The 13,012-nt window shown below is 43.1% G+C and overlaps 1 protein-coding gene across 1 annotated transcript; it reads right to left on the bottom strand.

Moving 5' to 3' along the window:
- Positions 1-737: 737 nt before the first annotated feature.
- Positions 738-12,960, bottom strand: nr1d4a (nuclear receptor subfamily 1, group D, member 4a). The gene is made up of 9 exons (XM_080899094.1): positions 12,893-12,960; positions 10,958-11,050; positions 5,186-5,491; positions 4,997-5,085; positions 4,736-4,880; positions 1,690-2,273; positions 1,413-1,598; positions 1,062-1,272; positions 738-951 (listed from the first exon to the last, which is right to left on the bottom strand). The coding sequence occupies exons 2-9, from the start codon at positions 10,977-10,979 to the stop codon at positions 755-757; spliced, it is 1,740 nt and encodes a 579-aa protein (XP_080755220.1). The 5' UTR covers positions 10,980-11,050; positions 12,893-12,960; the 3' UTR covers positions 738-754.
- Between the last annotated feature and the right edge of the window lie 52 nt (positions 12,961-13,012).

The following is a 13,012-nucleotide window of genomic DNA, read 5'->3' as shown; positions in this document are numbered from 1 at the left end:
CGATGACACATTTAAATTCAAGGTGAGCCAAATGTTTTCTGGAAGGTTAGTCAAAACTTAGAAAGAGACTGCATCCTGTCATGTGCAGGTTAAAGCAGGGATCCCATTCCAGTACTGATGCAGATTGCATGTTTGTAAAACAGTGACACACAAGTGCCTTAACATTTCAGGTATCACTATGTATTATATACAGATTCCCTTTTTCTTAAACACAAACTGACACATGGTCAATCATTACCAGTGGTCCCTAAGTAAAAAAAATTTCATATACAACATCCATCATTTAGCGGCTGCTTAGTGATGGTCTGTTAATACTGTATGACTTGCGGAATAAACAGAAGTGAACTGGCTTTTATTCTTAAGTATACAGGATATAATGAGCAAGTGCACAAATGATTTTTTCTTTTTCCAGAACGGTGCTAGTAACTCTACACAATGATTTAATCTTTTTCTTTTTAACTGAACAATGTCTCTCAAGTGGTGTGGAGGTTTATGCGTGTACATGAGTTTGTTGTTATTGTATTGTATTTTTTCCTCTCAAAACATTGCATGACGATCAACAGCAATTCAAAATATGTATGTAGCCCTCATTTATCCTTTTCAAAACAACACTCATCAATTGCACAATTCCTTGTTCCTCAATATTGAAGGAAGTCCTGCCCTTGGAAGATAATATCTGTATGTGTGTATGTACTGTGTATTTTTCTGTGTGAAATAGTCTTTTTCCTGTGCAGTCTGTGAAAGAGGGGACTTCTTAAGGATCAATGCGAAAGGCCAACAGTTTGTCAGAGTGCAGGTTGTTGAGGGTGCGGAGGTCTGGAAGGCGCAGAAGCAGCTTGGAGAAGAGGGTGGTATCATCTGGACGACGGCGAGTGATCAGTGAACGCAGGGCGCGGATAAGGCCCTCCTGTAGCTGCTCCACGGCCCTCGTGTCCGAAATGCCGGAACGGTCTGAGGAACACAGAGCATACCGGTGTGAGTGATTTGAAACAGTTAGCACGTTGTGGATTCATTATCGAACTGTCACTGCGGTGCAGCATTTGTAACTGTTGTTCTCTAACCTGCAGAGACCAGCACCACGGCCATGAAGAGAGCCATTTCATCAGGCTCTAGTCCCAGAGAACTCAACTTCTCACTGAATTCAAACATTGCATCCAGCAGAGAGCCCATGCCCAAGGCACGCAAAGTGGGCAGCGGGTAAGTTTGGCCATTCAGGAATGTCACTGTATGCTCCCCAGCATTGAACAAGGTGCAGAACCTCACCATCAGAACCTTAACACGCAAGAAATGGTGAAAAAAGACGAAAACAAAAAGATAAACGTGAGACAAATGCTTTAGCCAAAAACACATCTGGACACATTATGATGCATTTATCATTACCAAAATGTATAACTGAAAATGTATGTCATTACCTGGAAGGTGCCTGATTTTAGCAGCATGACCTGGTCCTGTTGGCTAAGCTCCTGAAATCCTGGGATGCCTTTAGCAAATTCTACAACCTCCTTGACAGCAGGGGTGAAACACTGAGAGAAAGACTCCCATATCTCCTGACTTGTGCGTTCTGCCCCTGACACAGGGCACGCGTTGAGAGGACAGGCCTTTGAAAAGACAAAAAACATCAAGTCATAAATAGCTTGTCGAATAATGAATCATACAGCAGTCCTAATTCAGCGAGCGTCTTGTACTTACCAGCACTTTAGCTCCTGGAGCTAACTTCCATGGGCAGGAGGGCTGATTTTGGGTACTGCCTGCAATGCGGAAACTGTCATGATTGGCAGAGCTTCCCCTTTGAGGTATTGTAGCATTTGACTTGTTGTGATTCTGATTTGATGACACTAAATAGGTATACCGATTGCTGTCCATATTGTTAAATGCAGGTTGGTTGTGATTAGAGGAGACTGGGCATACACTGGCGGGGGTAACTGGGCAAGACTGATAACTCTGAGCTGAGGAGGGGTGAGATGAAACTTGAGGAAAATTGCCATCCTGAGAAAAGGGAGATGTGTTGTTGTTGTTGTTGTTGGAGATGATGTTGCCTGACTTGGATGCTCGCTCCTGGTTGCTGCTGTTGCTGGTGAAGATGTCACGATAGGCTCTGGAAATGGCTCCAATGGCCTCTTTTGAGGTACCGTCGTCTGTGCTGGTGGGATTTTCCCTCACTGAAGGGGAGTCCATGTCCATGGCAGCCGACTCATTTAGGCTGTTCATGTAGCTCTGCATCTCATCCAGAAGTCGCTGCTTCTCTCTCTTAGGGATACGGCCAAAACGCACCGCTAAGGAAGATACAAGCAGAAGAGAAAAGGTTAGGTTCCTGTCACCGACAGCACGGGCAATCCCAGTAAATGTTTGTTTTGTGCTTTTCATTTCTCCGTTCTTGTCTTTTTCTAAATAAATGGTAATCCTTTTTCTTATTTGATCAAATACAATAATCCAAATCAGCAGCTCAACAACAACGAAAGTTACAAATGAATTCATAGATTTATTCATTTTTATCAAGAGATAAAAACTCGCAGCTTAACATGCTTAAACTGTTTACAGTGATTTCAAGGTGAATCACACAAGTGGGGAGATGAAAATTTCCTTTTCTTCATCCATACCCCCCCCCCCCCCCCACCCCCCTTCTCACAGTAACCATCAGCTGGAGAGGCTATTTATAGACCCCCTGCTGCCATCTGCCTCATCCTCTCCTCTATCCACCACTATCGTCTTCCTCTACTGCTCCCTCCCTCCATTTGTAAGTAGGGCAGTGGGGCAACATCGGCATGATGTCACTGGCACTGAGATCGTGAGAAGGAGAAGTATGAGAGTGGTGGGCTTGAAGAGTTGAGGAGACAGAAGTGAGAGCATGAAGAAGACTGACACGAGGGATGGCGATGCTGGAAAATGACTGTGTGTGCGTGGCGCTCCTGTTGTGCAGTCATACTGTCAAACTGTGAGGACTTGCCTCCCTTTTGGGGACAAAAGTACTCATCATGTAAATCATATAATTATAAGGTCAAGATTTGACTAAGGTGAAGGGAGGATTAAGGTCTGAACCGAGCAAGTTGTGGTTATTGTATTCTCTATTCTGGGTAGTGCATGTCACCAGGAAGCGAATGCAAGTGAAGAAGTGTGTGTTAGATAAAAATGGTACATCTTCAAAGACTTGAAAGTAGAGCAGACGCGATTTCTTTTATAAAGCATATAAGTGGTATAGTGGTGTATACATATATGTATTTATATATATATCAGTTGCATACTGCATACAACCACAATTTAGAATAAAAAACAGAATGACAATAACTGTGCAAAACTGAGTGATCAAGAGTAGTTGTAGTAGTAGTTTGCAGGATATACTAAAGAAGCTTTTGTAATCTGCAGAGTAACTTGATGAGGATGTGGCCAATAACGTAACATGAGCTTAATCCCTGTCATCATGGTTTAAAAAGAAGCAAATGCACACTACTGAGCTGCATATGCAAATTATGTTGAAAGGCATTTTAAAATCTAACCAGAAGGAAGAAACCTAAAGAAACTTTCCTGTATTCTGTCTGATTACGGGAAGAAAAGTGTGCCACCATGCCAACGGACTTCAATATTTGCCTATATTGCAGCGCCAGAGTCACACAGCTGCCTGGTGTGAAATCAGGGTGTACTATTTATTGTGGGCTGCAGTCAGTTGCCTGCGGTTTTCCTGTTTTCGTAATGCTTGAAACTGAGCAAAAAGGGGTTTCTAGGTTGTGGTCCTTAACGCATTCAAAAATCTCCCGTAAGAGGGTCAACCTGAATGTTCTCTCATTTGGATGCATTTTGCCACCGTCTTTTTTTTCTTTTCTTTGCTGTGCACCAAAAGTGTCAAGCACATGCAGAAATAACACTAACCTCTTTACTAGATTAGGCAATGCAGAGTACTGGAGGGTGGAGATAAGCAGAAACCATACTGAGAGGAAGAAAACAGGCAAACTACACCAAGTAGGTCATGATGTATGAGTACACTATAGGGCTGATTCTGTATTGTTTTTCTAGGTCAGCCCAACTGTTTTCTTAATTTGTGGTGATAGGTGATCAATCACTGTTCAGCTTTCAGAGCCAGAATGAGGTGAAAGGAGTGTTACGCCTGAAAAATTCTGTCATAACGATGGTTTCTGCATCCCTTGCTTAATTGTTGCCCTGTCCCTTATTAATTGCAGTAAGATGTTCTATGGGCATACACAAGGTAATCACGTTGACCCTGTTCCAATTTCCTAAAATAATTCCTGTGTTTGCTGCAGTTTTCCCGATGATAGATAGCTTTAGGGACTTCAAGGTTCCTCTACTCATAAATCACTGTCTGAGGGAGAGATGTAAGGGGAGCTGAGGGAACATAGTGGGTACATATAAGGGGGAGGGGCTGCACTGAACAAGAGCATAGAGGTAGGTGTTGGTGGATGCTGCAAAGGGCAGCAGAAAGACACTTAGTAACTTAAAAAGAGTGATACAAAGCCAGATGGTACTTACAGGCAGTGCAGTGACAAAGTAGGAGGGCAAGACAGGTGCAAGTCTTCCTACAAACTGAGTGACTGAGCTACTGGCATGATGACCTCAAAAGTCTTCCTGCATTACATTTTTCACTCAGACCTACATATCAGTACTGCACCACTTTCTGTGTGCCCATTTCCCTGCTGCTTTGGCTAATCAGAGCACTGTGGTATTCTGGCAGAAGAGCGAGAGGAGAAATTTCAGTAAAATAAAATAAAAATATGTCAGGATGTCTCACCATCTCTTGACATGCCGACAGAGAGGCATTTCTTGAAACGGCAGTGCTGGCACCGGTTCCGATTCATCCGCATGATCAGACAGTTCTCATTCTTCACGCACATCTTGTAGTTGATGTTTTGCTGGATGCTGCGTCGGAAAAACCCCTGACACAAACAGACATGTTTACATATATACCATGTGAAACCAGGGCACAAAAAAATCAACACATATATGAAATATTCCACAGTTTTTTCACATTTCTTTCTGATTATTGCCTTACCTTGCATCCCTCGCATGCATGCACTCCATAGTGGAAACCAGATGCAATGTCGCCACAGACTTTGCAAAGCAAGACCATTCCACCTGTCTCTGAGGAAGGAAAGTGAACTGTGAGATAAGCTGCAAAAACACACACATACGTATATGAAGGAATAAATATTTATGCATATCGATAGTTAGGAAAACTTACTGGTGAAAGTTCCCGGGAATCCGCATGGCCTTTTCCCCGCAATGGGGTGTGCATAGGAATGCTGTGGAGTAGCTGCTGGTGTTGAGGGGCCACTATAGACCTCTGGGAATTGGAACACCAGTTTGGAGGATGGAGTGTTGCACCCAGCTGCCCTTTGTTTCAATGCCCCAATCTCCGTGAAGGTAACCTCCTCTGGAGATGAGGGCTGGGAGTGTGAAGAAGGTGATTGTGTCTGGTATCCACTGGAAGGGCTGCCAGGGCTGGGACTGGCACTGCCAGAGGAGCCAGCATACAGGATTACTCCTCCTGAAGAGAAAGAATGGAGATGTTCACATAAAAAGACTTTAAAAAAATATAGCCTTGTTTAAATTTGGCTGGATTAGATGATTTATAAATTAAAAAAAAAAAAAATCTGGCTACCCATAATTGCTTAGAAAACCTGCAGGGCTACTTTATAGATGTGGATGTGTTGTGATGTAATGTTGCACAATCTGTGGACAGCGGCTCTGAGTATCTGCAGCGACGTCGCTGCACGCTGAGTGTAATAGGCGTAATGGTGCGCTCAAGAGGATAAAGTGGGCGCTAAAAAGACTGCCGATGGCACAGCAACGAATCAGAGAGACGTACACTAGAAGAATCACTTAAAAATAATTCTTGCGTCATGCAGTCTTAAAGCACCTGTAAATATTAGCGGATTCTTTTTTGTCATTCAACTGTGGCTGTTTCCGAACTTTCGTTTCTCTCTCGCTCTCTCACTTCTAGTCAGGCGTTGTGGATGAGCGGAGACACGACCTCACGTGTCTGCGGGGTCTGCTGCCTCCTCCGCTCCAATAATAGCCTCGCTCCCCTGGCACCGTGCCCAGCGCCAGCTAACAGCACGACACCTGACCGCCGCCTCACATGCGTGGACTCCTGACACGGTTACTGGCCGAACCAAATCCGCAGTCTCGTGTTGAAATCTAACACAATTTGAAGTCAGATCTGTGTTTATAAACATACGCTGAATGGGACAGCCCCCAACCGCCGCCACCCTCACTCACTGAGCGTGAGGTAGCAGCGAGCCTCTGCTACTGTCGTTCCACAGTAGAAGAATGTGAGTCACGTTTTTGTTTTCTGTTTTGTTTTCTGTTTTTTTTTTTTTTGTGCAAAGGTAAAACCTCGATTTTGTGGTTTGGACTGCCGTAATAACAAGGCAGTGTGCAGCAGAGTCGACTAGAGACACATTCAAGATTACAAATTAGGCTCTGTACGCACTTATTTCAGTATTAAAAGCAGTCTAAAAAATATGTTTCCAACTTAAAACTCTTTTTTTTTCAAACTTGCACATGCAGCTGAGAGTGGCACGCTGGTTTTCGCTGAATGTGCCTGGAGACCGATCCCTTTGCTGCGAACAGCATTTGTTTAGCGCAAATGTTTTGATAATCCTTCCACCAGCACGTGTTGGAGGATTTGTTGACTCATGCCAGAGTCATAGACAGATCCAGCAGACCAGACCTGAGCCTCACCTCCTTGTGAGCCTACACGCAGACAGTGAATGCCCAGTCCACGCCGACTCACTCCACCCAAACACATTGCATGTCCACCTGAAGACTCACATGTACAGTAGCCTTGTGTTTATGAATGACCCCCTCCCGAGCCACTGTACTGTGAACGCTGTTAATGAATAATCCGTTTCTGCTTTTGAATAGTGGTGCAGGAAGTGTCCAAGCAGGCTGTGAAGTGCTGCTGTAATTCATTTCTGTTCTACACATAGATTTTCGTTTAAAAGATAAAACTCTATCTTTCATCTTATGCAAATAGTCCATTAGGAGGGTTATTAAAGATCTGTAATACATACAGGAATGTATTGATCTACTGATTGCAAACACAGGTAATGCAACTCCTGCAAGGCTACATGCCATATTAAAGCACCTGAACCAAACTCCAGTTTTGTCTGATCCTGTGCCTTGCACAGGATTTCCCACGTACTCAGAGGATTTCCATGCACCTTGCTACAACGTGCACAAGATTCCCACAATTCAGGTCAACGCAGACAGCATCAATTGAGGACGCGGTCACTGCCCATCTTAAGTTTAGTGTACCCGTGCAAACGCTAATCTGCCTGGGACCAGAAAGCAGGCAGAGAAACGTGAGCACTGGATCCTCCACAGGCGGTCTCTCTCTCCCTTCTGTTTCCCTCTTTATCTCTTACTTTCACTGGCTGAAGTGGATAGAAGCACAGTTAAAGTGACTACAGTCATAATTTTTCCCCTGGGGGTAAAGTTTCTAAATATAGATCCCGACTTTCTGGGAAAATATTATTTTTTTTATTAGTATTATTCTAAAACAGAAAATATGCAGGTCTCTGCGGCCAATGAAATGAGTTTGTGCTATGCTGAACACAGTTTCTACTTGGGTTGTTTGCAGAAGACTTTGTTACCTCGGGCTCGTGAAAGTAGGTCAATATCGCAGGAACTTGATAGAATTGTGTCTATGTGCCTCTAGCAGCTCTCTCGAAACTGGTGCCGCATCACACAGCAGCTCTGGCTCATGCAATTAAGAGGGCGAGCTGTATTAGAGTATCACAGTGGGTGGCTATGGCCTATTTTAGAGACCCCAAGAATATGATTCGTCGTGTAACATCCTGTCTTGTTTCAGTCTGTTCTGTGGTCTTGATAAAGCGTCGGTTTCATTGCTATGCAAGCTTTCAGCATTTTAACAGTCACGTTCCACTCCAAACGCACGATGAATGCACGAGTGCCCTGAACCGATTCGTCGGGGACAGATGTTGCAGAATCAAAATCGACTCAGCTTTGTACCACACTGCAAGCTCGCACTGATTTAAATGAAAGGAGGGGCGGTGTTCAGTAGAAGCAAGTGGTGCATGAGGCGGGGAAACGTGACCAGAGAGAAAAGAGTTAACGTGTGGAATTGCTGACCCACTGACCAAGCTCTGCCTCACCACCACCGCAGGCGGCATCGTCAACACAGAAGCGTCCGTGAGAGCGGGGTAGCGGCAGGAGGAGGGCCCGGATATCTCACGCGTCGCACGCGGCTCTGCAAGGGAAGCCACGTGAGGAGGGCTTTTTGACAGGGCTTTCACCGGGAAGATGTGAAGCGTGCGCTCCAGCCGGGAGCCAGAGCTTCTACAGTCCGCCAGAGGCTTATAATTAAAGAGCCAAATTAAATAGAGCAGCATGTTATGCGGCAGGGTGGTCTGACCGCGCACCAGCAGCAGCAGCAGCAGCAGCAGCACAGCCGGGCGGTGCAACTAAGTTTAAAACAGCAGGGCGAAAACTGTGTGTCAGTGTGTGACCAGACCAAAGTATCTCGGAGAAAATTCGCGTGAAGATAGAAACACGTTTAATTCAAAATCCATCTGTTTGTGATTAGTCATGCCCTGGGATGTTAAATGTAATTGTTTTCTTTTATTTGGCTGAGTCTTAATTTATAACCAGAGGACTGGTTCACTTGTAACTCAGGTCAGCTGCACCACTCAGCATCTTCCATTCTGAGTGGTGCAGCGATACAGGCTGCTGACAAGAAATTGGCCTATATTGTGATAGGGCTACTCATATTTTTGAGGACACAGGTGTCTTACTTTGGGATACACATTTTTTCCTGAGTTTGAAACGTCTTCTAGCCTATTTATATGGCCTATTTTCCCCCCATACTTCAAAAATAATGGGGTTGGATTACTATCTAGCAAATGTTTAAGCACTGAGGACATAATGTTGACAAAAACGGGGCTTTTTGTCTGAATGTTTGTGCCAGTTAGTCAGCCTTAGCACCAACGCACTCTTTTACAGCCAATGGCGAAAAATGGTTTGAATACTTTAATGATGCTGAAAATATTGCAGAAGATCTCCACCAGGGGCGTGCCAGAGGACGGTTTAGAGAGGAAACTAAAGTCCCTGAAGTTAAGCAGTGAAGGGCATAGAACTTCTTCTTTTTCTCCAATTTTGCTTACACCATCTGGTTATCATTTGACGGCTAAATGCGAGCAAACATTGTAGCTATGTACTATTATAGTGCTACAGAGCTGTCATTGCAGGTGTCATAAAACGTTTTCTGACTTCCACACCCTGGTCCAACTGCCTTTAAAAAAAAAAAAGAGCTGATGTGAATACTAATGTTGATAAATACTTTCCAATGCGTTCCCAACCATTTGTATGTTATTATATGCTCCAAATATTAGTTTTTACTGATTTATATTTCCCCAATAATTGGCCCTGTGTAACCTGTTCCAGCTGACTGTAGCCTACTCCCCTACATTATGTTTACTAGTATTACATAACAAGCCTGCTAAGCTATATATCGTGAATTTGGGTCTATTATTTGAGTTATAAGATCTTTTATGTATGAATAAATTATTGCATTAACCTTTGGGTGAATGCCTCCTTCACATGCAACAACTCACTCACTCAGTCTGTAACTCATTCTTCAACAGCCTTGGCAATTGGAGGCATGTGGTTATAATAATGTTTATAGCTTTGTTTAGATGACTGAACTCATAAATCTAATTATGTTTGGTCCCAATAACATTATTGAAATATTAAAGGTCAAGCCAATGTGGTTACCATTTGAAGTATTAAGGGCTACAAAATGAGGAAAAAGTGGGATGTCATTAAAGACATTTTATTTTATTAATTGAACAAATAAATAAGAAAAATATAAGTAAACAGTTAAATAAAGATATAAAAACTTTTGGAAAAACCTTCTGCTTCACTGCTTCTGCCTCTTGGACAGACAAACAACAAAACTCAGCACCCCAATCTTTGTTTTTATCGGCTGAGTAATACTACAGCTAATATATGATTATTCATCTATTTACTCTGGCCCACTTTATCAGTGAAATCTCAAAGTCATAACACAGTTAGTGGGTTCGTTTCCAGTTCTATTGCACAGGGTGCGTCCATCACCTGTGCCAGAACGTGACCGTGGCTGTTGTAAATGATTCACCGTCAATTAGGAGAGGGAAGCAGAGAGCATGTGCACCCTTGACTGATCTCGAGAAAACGCTGCTTAATACCACTTAACGGATAAAGGTCCTTCCATTATCAGCCTTTATATTGTAGGCACTCCAGCAATGGCTTTGATAAAGGAAAACAGGCACGCCCCCTACGCCAAACAGTGTTTTTCTGCATGATATGACAGGGCTGCAGTTTAAATTCTGGCATGACAGATTATGATTACAGTGCCGGCCAACATACTGTAACTCCACGTGAGTTTGTTTTCGTGGGGAGAAACAGGAAGTGGCCAGCCTCCCTTCAGTCCCGAGCGGCTCACCTTCCCAGGCGTTGTTGCGCTCGGACATTTGAACGATGCACAGCAACGTCCTGGTAGCTTTGCATGAAGTTTTACTTTAAAATCGGGTTTTGTTTGACCTTTAAATTCACAGTCTTAATTAAAACCACTCAGCTCAGAAATGAGTAAAATACAAAACCCTCAAAATTAAAGTTCATCCACTCGTTGCTGCATGTAATGATAAAAAAAATCGCCACAAGTAAAAATGAATGAATAAATAAATAAATCAGTGGTTTGCACAATTATTAAAGCAGTGGGATATCGCATTTCTGTGATGTATTCATTTAAGCTCTGCTTCATTTCAATCAAAATCAGCTCTGTTTTACACTTAATAACACATTATGATCAAATCGAGCTGAATTGCTATCGTTTATTGATCGCTGGTACCAACATGAATGAATATCCATCAGTCGTTCAGTTCTAACTTTTGTCATAATCACCATTGCTAGACATTTGCAGCACGCCAAACATAAAATAGAATCTTACCACCGCCGGGGCTGTTATCCATTTCTCTCTTGTGGATGATTAAACCTCTGGATAAACTTGATAGCAGACCTCCGTGAATGTCACGTCACTAGACTGGAGCAAAAGTCTTTTAAAGGCAGACGAGAAAGTCAAAAAAGAGTTTTGCGCAAAACACCTGCTCCATAGAGCGCAAAAATAGGAAGCACTGATTGGAAAGAGTCCAGTGGTGGTGAAGTTGTTGTTTTTTCTTCTTCTGTAATCTGTAGGTGATTCAGTAGATGGCACCTCTTTTCTGTTAGATCTGAATTAGTCACACTGGTCTCCACCAATGATACCTGGATACCTTCTGCTCTCTGAGTACTGCACCTCTAGCTCTAGCGCGCGTGATGTTGCACGACCGAAGATTAAACTATTCTCACGAATTCCAGGAAAGTGGAGTCAGCATATCCTTGAACACACTGTCGGACTTGACACAAGCTGCACACCCACTGATACAAACACCCACATCAATCACGTTGCAGGTGAGTAGGAAATGTGACCGCCTTTTCCGTTCTCCCCAACTTGTGTTGTGGCTGTTTGTGTAGGATTTGGCTCACTCTTTGTATGTAGCGGAGTCCCGTCTCTCCCTCTCTCTCCTTCACGCTCTTGTGCGTTTTCATTGGCGGGGATCCGGGGCTGAGGGGAGTTTGATGCGCTTATTCGAGTGTGGTGTGTGTTCAGTAAAGCCACGCTACATGTGCGCGGTGCATGTGCCGGAGAGAGCGCTGCCCTACTGATACACATTTTATGCAAAATACAGAGCGTGTGGTGAGGAGGGATGGAGAGATTGGAGGATGGAGCACATGGACAAGAGGCGTGGCTCACCGTGACTGCTCTGACAAGCAGCGCCGCAAACGGATGGTAAACATCGAGACATGCCAAACATCATGCAAATGCCAAGTCCAAAGCGCATGTGCCAGGGGAAAATGTAGACGCGCGAGTGGACTTATGAACAACATGCTCATTGAGGAGACCACGTGCGAACACAAAGCATTTGTCAAAATTGGAATTTCAGCAAAATGTGGATCCTGTGCGCTTGTGATATATTCGCGTTTTGTTTTTTTTTTGCCCGTGGCTTGCGTGTGAGGGTGAATTATTGCATCAATGCCTTATTATTGTTATTATTAATAGTTAAAATAAGTTTCTAAATTGGTTGGGGACAACAAATTGTCGATAGTGCAGTCGTTGAACATTAGCTTTGAACAAGCAGGCGCGTATGGAGGTAACTTGTGGAAAGCGCCCCTCGGTGGCAATTCAAAGCATTAACGCTTAACAAGTGTTTCAGATCACAAGCACAAATGCACGTGACTCCCGGTGATTCCACTGTGTAGAAAACCAGCCGTTCTACTTTAAAAAATGCCGCAAACACGTTTTTATTATTTGCTTAAATATCTAAAGTAACCCTAGACATAGGCTAATTTTAATAAAAACAAACGAGCCATCAAGTCAAACATTTACTTTATTTCTAATTTATTCTTAACAACAACAACAACAACAACAACAATAATAAACGGATTTATCATGGATTTTATTATAGGAAGAAGTGTCTTGCTTTAACATGTAATGAAAATTATTTGACTATTTTGCTAACCTAAAAAAACCCTTTAGTCTTTCTCAGCAGCCAATCTACTGAGTTAATTGTTTTAATGGCCCTATTCGACTGAATGACTCTATTAGCCCAATAAGGAGAATGTTAACGTCGGAAAACTGTATTAAATAGCCTATTATGTTTATTATAAGATTGCACGAATGTAATAGTAGTAGTAGTATAGTAGTAGGCTAATAGCAAGTTTGCATTCCTTCAAATTAGATATCATTTTAGGCAACGAGGAAAAGTTTAGTATTTATTAGCTTCTGTAAGTTCACATTGAAGTGTTCTTTATTTTATTTTGACACGTGTACTTTTTTGTTGCTCACCTTTGTGGTGGTTTCCATCGTACTGAGCGGAAGTGTTGCTGCACTCCTCCCCTCGCACACTAGGTGGCGTAGTAGTGTCATAAATCTGTCCGCACGGTGGTTCCCATCGACGCCCCTGAA

Source organism: Rhamphochromis sp. 'chilingali' (assembly GCF_963969265.1).
Source record: "Rhamphochromis sp. 'chilingali' genome assembly, chromosome: 12".
Lineage (NCBI taxonomy): Eukaryota > Metazoa > Chordata > Actinopteri > Cichliformes > Cichlidae > Rhamphochromis > Rhamphochromis sp. 'chilingali'.
Note: the sequence above shows the minus strand (reverse complement) of the source record. Positions and strands in the feature narration are given on the sequence as shown.